We start from the raw sequence: 14,124 nt of genomic DNA on the forward strand, positions 1-14,124 counted from the left end.
CAATCCAGTGCCCATTGAAGTCCATGGAAATCTTTCCATTGGCTCAATGGGTTTTGAATCAGGCCCTTAAACTCTCTTCCTGTCACAGTTCTTCCTTGTGCCACAGTTTCTCTAGGAATCTGAATACTTTTCTCATAAGCTTGTTGGCATGATTGTAAAAGAGGTTTGAGACAATACATCTGAGCTTTTGTGCTGGTGATCCTTCTATACTGAGAGAGAGGGAGCTACTAAAGAGAGGAATAGTGGTTGAAAAATGGAGGGTGGGGTTTGTTTGTTTGTGTGAAATATCAAAATCTTTTATTTAAAAAAAACCTGCAAATTTCAACTAGCTTCTGTTAGAGATCTGAACTGCAGAATTAAATCTAATCTAGTGTTCAGAGGGCTTTGGATCTAGGGTTTTTTTTGTTTGACTTGTGCATGTGTAGCAATACCAATGAGAAGGGCCCTACCAAATTCATGGTCCATTCTGGTCAATTTAATGGCCAGAGGCTTTCTAAATTGGTCAATTTCATGATTTCAGAAGTTTACATCTGAAATTTCAGTGTTGTAATCATGGGGGTCCTGACCCAAAATGGGATCATGGGGTGGGGGGGTGGGAGTTTGCAAAGTTGTTGTGGGGGGTACCCAAGATTGCGACCCTCACTTCTGTGCTGCCTAGGCAGCAGCCTCTGAGCTTCCTGCAGTTAGTGGAGGTTCCTAGAGGTGGGTAGGATCTGCCCCGTGCTGCTAGCCAGGTCAGTTAAAGATTAAGGCTGGGTGCCCCAGTCCCAGAAGAAGCCCTGGGGGATGGAAGCCCGGAGCCTGGGTTGCCTCGGCCTAGGGGGTGGCAGGGCAGAAGCCCGGGCTGCCCTGGCTGCAGCTGGCAGGAGCAGAAGCCCCAAACCCGGGCCGGAGCTGCTGAGGGAGGAAACCTGGAGCCTCAGCAGGAGCCATGGAGAAGGGAAGAGTGGGGGGCAGTAATCTGGCTCCCAGGCTAACCCGGCTGGAGCGGCAGAGAACAGAAGCCCAAAGCCTGGGCTGCCTGCAAGCCCTGGCTGGAGCGGGGGATAGGCCTTGAGTCCGGGCTGCCCTGACTGCAGCTGGCGGGAGCAAAAGCCCCCAGTCCCAGGAGCCGCCGGGGGAGGAAACCCCTAAGCTCTGTGCCAAGAGCCGTGGCCGGAGTCCTGAGGTGGGGGGGGGGGCAGGGGGAGAAACCCGGAGCCCGGGTTGCCCCAGCTGCAGCCACTGGGAGCAGAAGCCCCCAGCCCAGAGGAGCTGGGGGAGCAAAAGCCATGGGGGAAGGGGGACAAAAGCACAGAGCCCAGCTTCCGGGCTGCTGCAGCGTAAAAGTGAGGGTGTACCACCCTCATTTCTGCACTGCCTCTGGAGGTGGGTCTGATCTCCCCACCAAGAGCAGCCATGCAGGGGAAGGACAACTCCTGTCCCTCCCCAGCTGTCCGGACTAACAGTAAGGAGCCCTGGGCTCCCAGCAGCAGGGGAGATCAGAATTAATGGGGAAGGGCTGATTTCAGAGTCCGTGACACATTTTTCATGGCTGTGAAATTGGTAGACCCCTACCGGTGAGATGTGGTCACCAAAACTTTAGGTGACAGATGTATTTTGCTTTTTGGCTTCTATGGTCCTCTGGGTTTTAGGACAGACATGAAAATAAAAACCAGTATATGGAACTGTTTCCTCAAATACCTAGATGTAATTGGACGAGGTAAAAATGCTTTGGTGATAGGAACAGTGTTTACTCTAGGATTCATCTGTTTCAAGCAATCTTGCATCAATCAGAAGAACCCAGTGGGGCACGGAGCGGAACATGTGATCCTGCCTACGTAGGCCTTTAATAGAAACTTAGCTGTGTGTAAACAGAGATTAACTCTGAGGTGGTCCTATATGGCTCTAACCCAAGGAACACTATTCACTCTCAGTGCTATACAGTGTCTAGAGCCCTGTTTGGCCAAATAGTAGTTGAATCTGAGGTTAAGCAATGGTTGAAGTTTATTAAAAGGAAAGTAAGGATGTTCTTGTGGCTAAAGCCCAGGCCAGAAGTGGGGATGCCTTTATTCTATTTTGACTTGTTCAGACTGTGTGTGTGTGACTGTGTATATTCAGGTAGTGTTGAGAGGCCAGATCAGGGCTCCATTGTGTTAAGTGCTGAACACACATAAGGACTTCAAACAGTACCTCTCTCTCAGAGCCTAGTTTAAGAGCTATCTAAGAAATGCTGACACACTCCATATGAAGAATGGATTTAAGGCCCCTACACAGCTCTTCCAGGACTTCTTGCTTTTGCAAGGAAGGGGAAACAAAAACAGAATCCACCAAAATCCAAGTGCCTCCAATGTGCAGACTTTTGCTAAATCAATTATTTATTATTTGAGTAATATTTACAATTAGGGCTGTCAAGCGATTAAAAACATTAATTGTGATTCATCACACGATAAATCGCAATGTTAAACAATAATAGAATATCATGTATTTAAATATTTTTGGATCTTGTCTACATTATCAAATATGTTGATTTCAGTTATAACACAGAATACGAAATGTACAGTGCTCACTTTATATTGATTTTTTATTACAAATATTTTCACTGTAAAAAAACAAAAGAAATAATCTTCTTCAAGTGGCTGCTTATGTGTATTCCACAATTGGTGTGCGTGCTCACCACGTGCACCGGTGCCGGAAGTTTTTCCCCTAGCAGTACCTGTAGGGGGGAGCGCCCCCTGCAACCCCTAGAGTGGCGCCTGCCTGGTGCGGTATAAGGGGAGCTGCGTGCTCCCCCCACCCTCAGTTCCCTCTTGCCACCAGTGATTGTGCGTCGGAACTGCTCTGCTCCAGCTTTGCTGTAGCTCGCCCCCAGAACTGTTTGTTAGAACCTGTAGTTAGTTAGCTGTTTAGTTAGTTAGTTTAGTTAGTCAGTGATCCCAGGACAAGGCATGCCCCGCACCCTGGGGTTTAAGTCGTGCGGCTCTTGTAGGCGTTCTATGCCAAGAAGTGACCCGCATGCAGACTTTTTGCGCTGTTTGGGAGAAACCCATATCAGCGAAAGGTGCAAGATTTGCAAGTCATTTAAGCCTTGGACCAAAAGAGAAAGGGACATTAGGCTCTGGGCCATCCTGATGGAGTCGGCGCTGACCCCCACTCTGGCACACCGCTCCCAACCGGTACCTGGCACCACAGCATCGGTATGTGGCGACCCTTTGGTGCCATCGACCAATTGGCACCGCTCCCCGTTCACAGGGCATGCCAAGAGGGCCAGAAAGACTCCCTCTTCACAGCGGCACCGAGGGAAGTCTGGGACAGAGGCTAGGCCTATGTTGGGCAGTCCTTGATCCCCACCGGGCCCCAGGCCTCTGACTCATGTTGAGCAGAGTAGCCCAGCCCCTTTGGAACAGGCCTCTCCAGATATCCGGATGCCGTCCACACCCGGAGCTCTCCAGGCGGCCTGGGATGTTATGTCTGTGCCGATGCCCGGAGCATCACCGATGTTGGCCCCACACTCCAGAGGCAAGCCGCCACTGGGATCTCCGCAGTCGCCACCAGCCTGGTACTGGTCTCTTTCGAGGGTACGTTCCCGATGCCGTTCACTGGGCAGAGTCCATGTGGATCACCCTCGATGCCGACCAGACTGTCTGGGTTCCGTCCAGCCGGGACTCTCAGCACTGCTCGTCCTCCAGGAGCGAATATCGACGGGACTGTGGCAGGCATCGCCAACAGTCCTCGTCCAGTCGGTCACGGCAAGGTCGTCAATGCCATTTCCGCTCAGACTCCCGCTCCAAGTCTCTGCCAAGACATCGCAGCCCTGGGTGTCAATCACCGGTCTCTTGCTGTCATGGGTCCGCTCCTCCTGTCCATGTGCACCGCCTTGGGTCTGTTGGTAAACAACACCAAGTCCACGTTAGTCCTGGTCCAACGCATAGAGTTTATCTGAGCACTCCTGGACGCAGTGTCGGCCAGGGCCTCTCTCCTGCCAGACAGATTTGAGAACCTGACAGATCTCATTGGCTCGGTCACAAGGTTCCCGGTGACAACAGTCAGGGTTTGCCTGCAACTCTTGGATCACATGTTGGCATGCACATACGTGGTCCGTCACACCAGACTCAGGATGAGGCCCTTCCAGCTCTGGTTGGCCTTGAAGTTTTCCCAGGCCACAGACAGGATGGACAAGGTCCTCACCATTCAGGACTCTGTGATCGCCTCCCTATGGTGGTGGTCTGCCCCAAACAACATGCTCCAAGGTGTCCCTGTTCAGGGACAGGGCCCCGTTGTTGGAGCCAGTGTCCAGTGCGTTGGACCTCGTTTGGGGGGCCCATGTGGGGAACTTTCAGACCCAAGGCCTGTAGTTGGCTCAAAACCTGACCCTACGTATAAACGTCAAGGAGCTCAGGGCTGTGCAGCTGGCGTGCATGGCCTTCTGCTCGCACGTGGAGGACAAGGTAGTCAGGGTCCTTCCAGACAACATGGCCTCGATGTTCTATATCAACAAGTAAGGCGGGGCCTGATCCTATGCCCTCTGCTACGAAGCCCTCCGGCTGTGGGACTTCTGTATAGCCCATGGCATCCACCTGAAGGCCTTCCACCTACCGGGCGCCCGGAATGAGAGGGCGGATCGCTTGAGCAGGGACTTTTCCTCGCAACACAAGTGGTCCCTCCACCTGGAAGTGGCCCACCGGCTCTTCCGAAGGTGGAGAACTCCCCAGGTGGACCTATTCACGACTGGACAGAACCGGCGATGCCTGGTCTGGGGAGGGGTGTTGTCTCCGATGGCTTTTTCCTGTCCTGGTCAGGCCGACTTCTCTACACCTTCCCCCCATTCTCTCTAATCAGCAGGGTCCTGGAGAAGATAAAGATGGACAAGGCCTGGATCCTCCTTATGGCCCCGGCGTGGCCCAGGCAGCATTGGTACGGGACCCTCATGGGCCTGGCGGCAGCTCCGCTGTGGCCATTGCCACTCTGCTCGGACCTGCTCTCTCAGGACCAGCGCTGACTCCTCCATCCCAACCTAGCGGCTCTTCACCTCACGGCATGGCTGCTCAGTGGTTAGGTGGAGAAGAAGGGACGTGCTCAGAACAGGTTCAGCGTGTCCTCCTCGAAAGTAGACATCCCTCCACTTGCTGCGCTTATTTGGCGAAGTGATCCCGGTTTTCTAGGTGGGCGGTGGACCAGGGTGTCTCCTCTGTGGCTGCCCCAATCCAGTTTATCCTTGATTACCTCCTTCACCTGAGGGCCAGGCTCTGTCGCCCTCGTCAGTCAAGGTGCACCTTCTATTGGCCGGTGCAAGGGCACACGGTATTTTCCCATGCTATGAGTAGCCGGTTCCTTAAGGGTTTGCACCATCTCTTTCCATATTCTAGACCCCCGGTCCTGCAGTGGGACGTAAACCTGTTGTTGGTGTGTTTCACGGGGCCCCCGTTGGAACCACTGGCCACGTGCTCCTGGTGTCACCTCTCATGGAAGGTGGCCTTCCTGGTTGCAATCACGTCAGCCAGGCGAGTCTCAGAGCTCGGGGCCCTGACCTCTGAGCCACCGTCTCTGCCCCAAGCCTAACGCCCAACGAGGGGCGCCGTCTCCACACGCTTGAAGTGCAGCGGGCTCTGGCTTTCTACCTCGAGTGGACCAAGCTGTTCAGAAAGTCCTCGTAACTGTTCATCGCCTCGGCTGAGCGCACGAGGAGCCAGCCGATTCCCACTCAGCGGCTTTCCAGTCGGATCACTTTGTGCATCTATTCCTGTTATGAGCTGGCATCTGTCCCCCTGCAGCCCATTGTGAGGGCACACTCGACTCGGGTGCAGGCCTCGTTGGCTGTCTTCGTGGCCCACCTCCCCATCCAGGACATTCGTGGGGCTGCCATGTGTTCTACGGTTCACACGTTCGTCTCGCACTATGCAATCGTCCCCCAAACCAGGGATGACGCCGGGTTCAGCAGGGCTGTCCTCCATCCTGGGAACTTGTGAACTCCTACCCACCTCCAACAAATATAGCCTGGAACCACCTGTTGTTGAATACACATGAGCAATCACGCGAAGAAGAAAAGACAGTTACCTTTTTCGTAACTGGTGTTCTTAGAGATGTGTTGCTCATATCTATTCCACATCCCGCCCTCCTTCCCCTCTGTCGGAGTTTTCTGGCAAGAAGGAACTGACGAGTTGGGTGGGGAGCACACAGATCCCCTTATACCACGCCAGGCAGGTGCCACTCCAGGGGTCGTGGGGGGCACTCCCCCCATGGGTACTGCTAGGGGAAAAACTTCCGGCACTGGTGCAAGTGGCGAGCATTCACATCTGTTGTGGAATAGACATAAGCAACACATCTCGAAGAACACCAGTTACGGAAAAGGTAACTGTCTTTTTTCAGTTCGCCTAATACAAGTACTGTAGTGCAATCTCTTTATCATGAAAGTTGAACTTACAAATGTAGAATTATGTACAAAAAAACCCTGCATTTAAAAATAAATGAAAATTTTAAAGTCTGCAAGTCCACTCAGTCCTATTTCTTGTTCAGCCAATTGCTTAGGCAAACAAGTTTGTTCACATTTGCAGGAGATAATGCCGCCCACTTCTTGTTCACAATGTCACCTGAAAGTGAGAACAGGCAGTTCTTATGGCACTGTTGTAGCTGGCATTGCAAGATATTTACATGCCAGATGCGCTAAAGATTGATATGTCCGTTTATGTCCCTTTATGCATGGAGATTGCATTACAGTACTTGTGTGAGGTGAACTAAAAAATGCTGTTTCTTTATCGTTTTTACAGTGCAAATATTTGTAATAAAAATAATATAAAGTGAGAAGTGTACACTCGATATTCTGTGTTATAATTGAAATCAATATATTTGAAAATGTAGAAAAACATCCAAAATATTTAATGCATTTCAGTTGGTATTCTATTTAACAATGCAATTAAAACTTTGATTAATGGCGATTAATTGTTTTAATTAATCACGAGTTAACTGTGGTTAGTCGGCACCTCTATTTATAATACATTTTAATAGCAAACTAAAGGCATTTCAAGAATTGAGCGCTGAAAATTTAGAAAATAAAAAATTATCCTATTCTAAGCCAGATGGCAATGAAAGACAACTGGGCCTTGATGCCAGAGTTCCTGCATTCCGCCTGTAATACTGATTTCACTATTAATGTGGGTTTGGATTGGGGCCTCTGTGTGGAAATACAATGTTTTTGTTTTGGTGGACAGTGTTTCTTGTTAACATCTTATGAGTTATCTATCTTTCCTGCTGAGTTTAGAGTATATTTCCAGACAAAAAATACCGAAGTTGAGAGTACATATCAATTACTTACAGGTAAAAACACCTATTTACAAAAACAGTGTTATAAAACAAAACTAGCAATCAAAATTAAAGGGAATGCAGAGAAAAGGTGAAATTTCAAACATTGTAGAGTATGGGAATTCTTTTGCTAGTGACTGCTTTACATTTTTGTGGCTCTCTTTGGAAGGAAAAAAGTTAGTTCTACATGCTTTTTTAGAAAATGGTAATTTAGGTGCTTGAGTCATTTGGAGCCATTTAAAAATCCATGAGAGCCTCATGGGCTATCAAGAGGTCCATACTGGACCAGAGATCAATGTCCCCAGTATAGCTTTCACTCTGTCAGAACTGGCCACAGTTGTAAAGGGCAGGTTTTTCAAAGGCAGTTTATGCCTTTTTGAAAATCTCCCCTTAGATCCCTGAGTATTCCACTTCTTAGAAGTTATGAGAATAGTGTAAGGCCAGACTTGGCAAAGAAGCACTGGAAGAATTTTCAAAATATGTCAAGAACCTTTTTTTTTTTTTTTAAATGGAGTTCTGTATCTTGGAAATGGCTTTTCAGAATCACCTCAGGTTTGCTGTCTCTTGTACCTGCCTCTCTCCCACACTCAACTCCTCCACGCCCCAAAAAATAAAACTGAAACCCTGTCTTTTGTGTATAGACTTTTTCCATGCAAAATGTGAAGTTGAAATGACTTTGTGTCATTTAGAGGGAGGTCAAGTGAGGCCTTAGAGTGGAAAGCTGGTCTCAAGCCTGACTATGGAGAGGCGACTGCCTCTTCCTTGTGCCAGTCCTCTACTTCCTTCACAGAATGACTAGTGTGCTTAGGATGACCATATATAGTGTTTTGGCCGGGACAGTCCCCCTTTTCAGCTCTGTCCTGGCCATTTCTACCTTTTTTGCCAAAACTGAGCATTTGTCCTGGCTGCAGGGCAGAGCAGAGAGTGGCGGCTGCTGTCCGGGGGTCAGCTGAAGGCAGCATTGCCTGTCAGCAGGAGAGTGGAGAAATTTGCTGCTGGCAGGCAGCGCTTCCTTCAGAGCTGACCCCCCCCCCCATCCCTCCCCCCAGGTGGCGTGGAGCTCAGCAGGTCAGCCCCAGCTGTGGGCGGCACAGGGCTCTGGTGGTGTGGACCTTGGGGAGACATTCTGCTTTTGCCCAGGCCATACATAAGATGGGACTCATGACCAGACTTGGTAGGTCACATAGTAATGAAGACTCAGCTGGGACACGTGTTTCAGGACTAGATGAGATGGAGTAGGAGGGTTGGGGGTGGGGTGAGTGTGTGTCTCTGGTACAGTTTCCTGAAGGATGTTCCCGAAACTGTTGCTCCGTGAAAAATTGCATACGTCATAGTGTCCTGCCTGGTGATTTAGCCTCAGTCTTGGTTTTCATCAACAGCAAGAAAGGGGTGACTGTTCTGAGACTGATTTGAACTCAAAAAGTAATCACCCCCATCCGATCCCTAGTGTGGACCATATCTCCTACAGACTGCTTTCATACTGATTTGCTCATTTTAAGGCCATATTATTCCCTGTGCATGCTTACTACCATATAAGAGACTGGAAACACAGTGAGGTTATGTCTATCATATTTCAGTGGAATTTAAAGATGTGTCCATATATTGTTTTTTTTTCTCTCTCAGGGTCTCTTTATAGTTGTACAATAACATCGGGTACATTATTATGTTCTAGATAGAGATAAAGTGAAGTGGAAGTGATTTGCTGAAGGCAGTTGAAAGTGTTTTGCTCTTTCATATCTTTCCTAAAAATGTTTGTAATTTTATAGTTTGTTGAATTCAGAGTCTTCATTTTTTGTTTTTGTTTGCTTGCTTGCAGGGGACACACTTAGAAGAACCTGTATGGGATCCTAAGGACTTAACGGATGGATGATGTGCTTACGATGATTAAGGTAAGGGAAAGAGTCACTTGTTTTGGCATCACCCAATTTCCCCTCTTCTTGAAGCAGGCCTTGGGATTTAGAAGGCAAATTATAGTCCTTGCTTTATTTAAAATTTACTAATAATCAAAGGTGGTATTGGGACACTGCTAAAGTACTAACTTGTTCTTAGGAATGTCTCTTTAAATGGAGAAAAAATTGTCTTGCATTTTAGGAATAACCTGGAACATATACAATGGAAAAAATACTATCGTCTTCCTTAAGGATAATAAGAAGCTCTTTAAATTGTAAAACTTTTATTTGAAGAGCTCGGTACAGTATTTTTTGTTCTCTTGAAACTAAGTGGTTGAGTTTGCAATTCAGGCTCTCACTTGTCATTTTGAGCCACTAAGTAGAAAATATTTTATTAGTCTATTTCCATCATATTGAAGTGCTGTGGTCAGCTAGTCTGTCCCCAGATGCCATGGTCGGTATAGAAGTGTTGCAACTGCTGATTAATTAGATACAGAAGGATTCTTGTTTTGCTGAAAACATGAATGTACTGGGCAAAGATTTGAAAAGCAAATATAAACGTACTCAGGCCTGGCATTTATTTATAGGTATTTTTGTGACACTCATCACTGTAGTAATTTGTGTCTTGTCTATATTTACACTTTTCAGAAAGCTTCCTTTGTTTCCATTCTGCCACTGGTAGCAAAAATGGAATGTTTATGTAGACAGTGCACTTTCACCACCACGATCTGTGCAGAATTAGGTATCACAACAGTAAAACACCATTACACTACTCATTATTTCTATTATGGTAGCACTGAAAGAGTTTATTTGTCCCAGGCTTTGTACACACACACGAGCCGGTCCCTGCCCTGAGGAGTTTCTTGTTGAATTAGACAAGTCAAGGGGCAGGAGGGAAAACAGACAGAGGGTTCGCTGGTAGAGCTGGGAGGAGAACCCAGGTTTCCTGATTTTCATGGTAGTGCTCTATCCACGCTGCCTGTTCTAGCCGCACTTCCTGTTCTACATTAGTTCTGCTCTTGCAACCGTCTGGTGGAGCTGTACTGGAACTATTGTAGAGACAGCGAGAATTACCTTGTGTGTGTTGGCCGTCACTCCAGCAGTGTTCTGCTGACCACCAATTTATATTAAGCTCTCTGCAGATAATCCATTTAAAAAAAAAAAAGCAAATGTGAAATACTGTAATGAGATTAGAAATATGAATTGTCAGTCAAAAAACTATACCCAATACAGTAGTTTAGAACTTTTTTCGTGATATTAGGATTCACTGATACTGTTTGGCACTGTGCAAGACAGAGGGCTAGAAACTGACACCCCTATTCATCTTGAGTAGTACTTTACTCCATGAAGAGTCCAAGAGGAAATTAATAGGGGAGGGGGGTTGTCTACTTGTGAGTAGGATATTCTGGATATAGGCAGGATGTTCCATGCATGGGTGGTGGTATGTGGTGTGGGCAGGAATATTAAATCCAGATTTGTTCTCTAGGTTTCCAGTTAGCCATCCTTTCTTTCATTCATGGTTTGTATCATTACCTACCTTCTTTGGCATCCTTTCTTCTGATCCCCTTTGTCATGTGCAGCTCACATGGCCATAACTAGAAGAAGATGATTGAGACGGGCAGCACAATATGTCATGATGTTATGTTGCAGACATTAGACTGCGATCATAGAAACAATGTTAGTTATGCACAGGAGAGACCTCTTAGGTCATTGTCCTTCTGTCAATAAAGAATTATTTTACAGTATCTCCTTTTATGCTCGAGTTTTCCTTGGCTGAATGTTCCACAACCTAAGAGATTTCACCATTAGGTAACTTTTTCCTGTTGTTCAGTCTAAATGTTTCCTTGCTCAATTTCATCTTACAACTCCTAGTTATCCCCCCCACTGAACACCCTACATGAAGGCTCCCCTCCCTCTCCCACACCCACTTGCAGTTCACACCCTCCAAATCCAAAACGTGTAGTTAGTTATTAATTCTTGTCCCTTATGCATTGCTTTATTACTCTAGACATATTATTTAAGTCCAGCCTCATTCATCTTTTTTTGCCTTTCTCTAAAGGCCTAACACAACTTAATCTGTTGTCCACGGAAAGACTGCCATTGCCTTCAGAGTGGTGATCAGCCTCTAAATTTCCACCAGTTTAACATCATTCCTGTCCAGAGGTACATGGAAGTGAGATTGCTCATGAAATCTTGCATACATGCCTTAAGGCACAGTGCCGCATTGTGGGCTAGATTTTGCCCTCTTACATTCACGCAGTCCAGTTGACTGGAAGAATGTATCATAAATGAACATTTGATCCAGTGTGTCCATTCTTCGCCAGTGCAAGAAAGCTGCATGCTGTAAAACGGATGCTGTCTTTCGGTAACACCAATGGAAACAGTGAGTTTCATCGGTATTGTTAGCTCACTGGTTGGTAGTTGGGGGAAGAGATGGAAATTCATGTTCTGACAAGAGCAAATGATTTACAGTAGGTTTGTGGATCTTAAATGTATTTGGACTTGTTTGGCTTAGGATAAGAGCTGTGTGGAATGTACTTGAGTGAATTTGCATGGATGATTCCTTTCACAAAATGAACATCTGTATAGGCATTCATGCCATGCTCCATAGTATCTGAGCATCCATAAGATGAGTCTGTATATGGTTCAAGCAGTGTCAAGAAGATGCCATGTTAAAGCCCATGTGGTTATCCTGCCTTTTGGTCTTTTTTTTTATTAAGTTAGATAAAATGCTAGTCAGTAGCTACAATCAAGGGGGTTCTCTGGTATAGACAGTACCATAGGTACACATGGAGATATTCAGATACACCTCTCATTCCTTTAACCTCTTCCACAGTTGTGTTTGGTTTGCAATAGTGCTCAATTACATAGCTGGATGGAGTGATTCATAGAATCATAGAATATCAGGGTTGGAAGGGACCTCAGGAGGTCATCTAGTCCAACCCCCTGCTCAAAAGCAGGACCAATCCCCAATTAAATCATCCCAGCCAGGGCTTTGTCAAGCCTGACCTTAAAAACTTCTAAGGAAGGAGATTCCACCACCTCCCTAGGCAACGCATTCCAGTGTTTCACCACCCTCCTAGTGAAGAAGTTTTTCCTAATATCCAACCTAAACCTCCCCCACTGCAACTTGAGACCATTACTCCTTGTCCTGTCCTCTTCCACCACTGAGAATAGTCTAGAACCATCCTCTCTGGAACCACCTCTCAGGTAGTTGAAAGCAGCTATCAAATCCTCCCTCATTCTTCTCTTCTGCAGACTAAACAATCGCAGTTCCCTCAGCCTCTCCTCATAAGTCATGTGTTCCAGACCCCTAATCATTTTTGTTGTCCTTCGCTGGACTCTCTCCAATTTATCCACATCCTTCTTGTAGTGTGGGTCCCAAAACTGGACACAGTACTCCAGATGAGGCCTCACCAATGTCGACTAGAGGGGAACGATCACGTCCCTCATCCTGCTGGCAATGCCCCTACTTATACATCCCAAAATGCCATTGGCCTTCTTGGCAACAAGGGCATACTTTTGACTCATATCCAGCTTCTCATCCACTGTAACCCCAAGGTCCTTCTCTGCAGAACTGCTGCCTAGCCATTCGGTCCCTAGTCTGTAGCGGTGCATTGGATTCTTCCGTCCTAAGTGCAGAACTCTGCACTTGTCCTTGTTGAACCTCATCAGATTTCTTGTGGCCCAATCCTCTAATTTGTCTAGGTCCCTCTGTATCCTATCCCAACCCTCCAGCATATCTACCTCTCCTCCCAGTTTAGTGTCAGCTGCAAACTTGCTGAGGGTGTAATCCACACCATCCTCCAGATCATTTATGAAGATATTGAACAAAACCGGCCCCAGGACCGACCCTTGGGGCACTCCACTTGATACCGGCTGGCAAGTAGACATGGAGCCATTGATCACTACCCATTGAGCCTGACAATCTAGCCAACTTTCTATCCACCTTATAGTCCATTCATCCAGCCCATGCTTCTTTAACTTGCTGGCAAGAATACTGTGGGAGATGGTGTCAAAAGCTTTGCTAAAGTCAAGGAACAACACGTCCACTGCTTTCCCCTCATCCACAGTGCCAGTTTTCTCATCATAGAAGGCAATTAGATTATTCAGGCATGACTTGCCCTTGGTGAATCCATGCTGACTGTTCCTGATCACTTTTCTCTCCTCTAAGTGCTTCAGAATTGATTCCTTGAGGACCTGCTCCATGATTTTTCCAAGGACTGAGGTGAGGTTGACTGGCCTGTAGTTCCCAGGATCCTCCTCCTTCCCTTTTTTGAAGGTGGGCACTACATTAGCCTTTTTCCAGTCGTCCGGGACCTCCCCCGATCGCCATGAGCTTTCAAAGATAATGGCCAATGGCTCTGCAATCACATCCACCAGCTCCTTTAGCACTCTCGGGTGCAGCGCATCCGGCCCCATGAACTTTTGCTCGTCCAGCTTTTCTAAATAGTCCCGAACCACTTCTTTCTCCACAAAGGGCTGGTCACCTCCTCCCCATGCTGTGCTGCCCAGTGCAGCAGTCTGGGAGCTGACCTTGTTCATGAAGACAGAGGCAAAAAAAGCATTGAGTACATTAGCTTTTTCCACATCCTCTGTCACTAGGTTGCCTCCCTCATTCAGTAAGGGGCTCATGATTTCCTTGACTTTCTTCTTGTTGCTAACATACCTGAAGAAACCCTTCTTGTTACTCTTAACATCTCTTGCTAGCTGCGCCTCCAGGTGTGATTTGGCCTTCCTGATTTCACTCCTGCATGCCCGAGCAATATTTTTCTTCCTGGTCATTTCTCCAATCTTCCACTTCTTGTAAGCTTCTTTTTTGTGTTTAAGATCAGGAAGGATTTCACTGTTAAGCCAAGCTGGTCCCCTGGCATATTTACTATTCTTTCTACACATCAGGATAGTTTGTCCCTGTAACCTCACTAAAGATTCTTTAAAATACAGCCAGCTCTCCTGGACT

At 47.1% G+C, this 14,124-nt stretch overlaps 1 protein-coding gene across 2 annotated transcripts in view; it reads left to right on the plus strand.

Moving 5' to 3' along the window:
• The window catches only part of PTPRA (protein tyrosine phosphatase receptor type A), a 265,339-nt gene that overhangs the window by 122,788 nt on the left and 128,427 nt on the right, over positions 1-14,124 (plus strand). For both annotated transcript variants that reach the window (XM_084627114.1, XM_084627115.1), the window contains one exon: positions 9,092-9,164. In XM_084627114.1, coding sequence (XP_084483240.1) covers positions 9,138-9,164 — 27 coding nt within the window. In that variant the 5' untranslated portion in view covers positions 9,092-9,137. The remainder of the gene's footprint in view (positions 1-9,091; positions 9,165-14,124) is intronic.

Source organism: Lepidochelys olivacea (genome assembly GCF_965140295.1).
Source record: "Lepidochelys olivacea isolate rLepOli2 genome assembly, chromosome: 4".
Taxonomy (NCBI): Eukaryota; Metazoa; Chordata; order Testudines; family Cheloniidae; genus Lepidochelys; species Lepidochelys olivacea.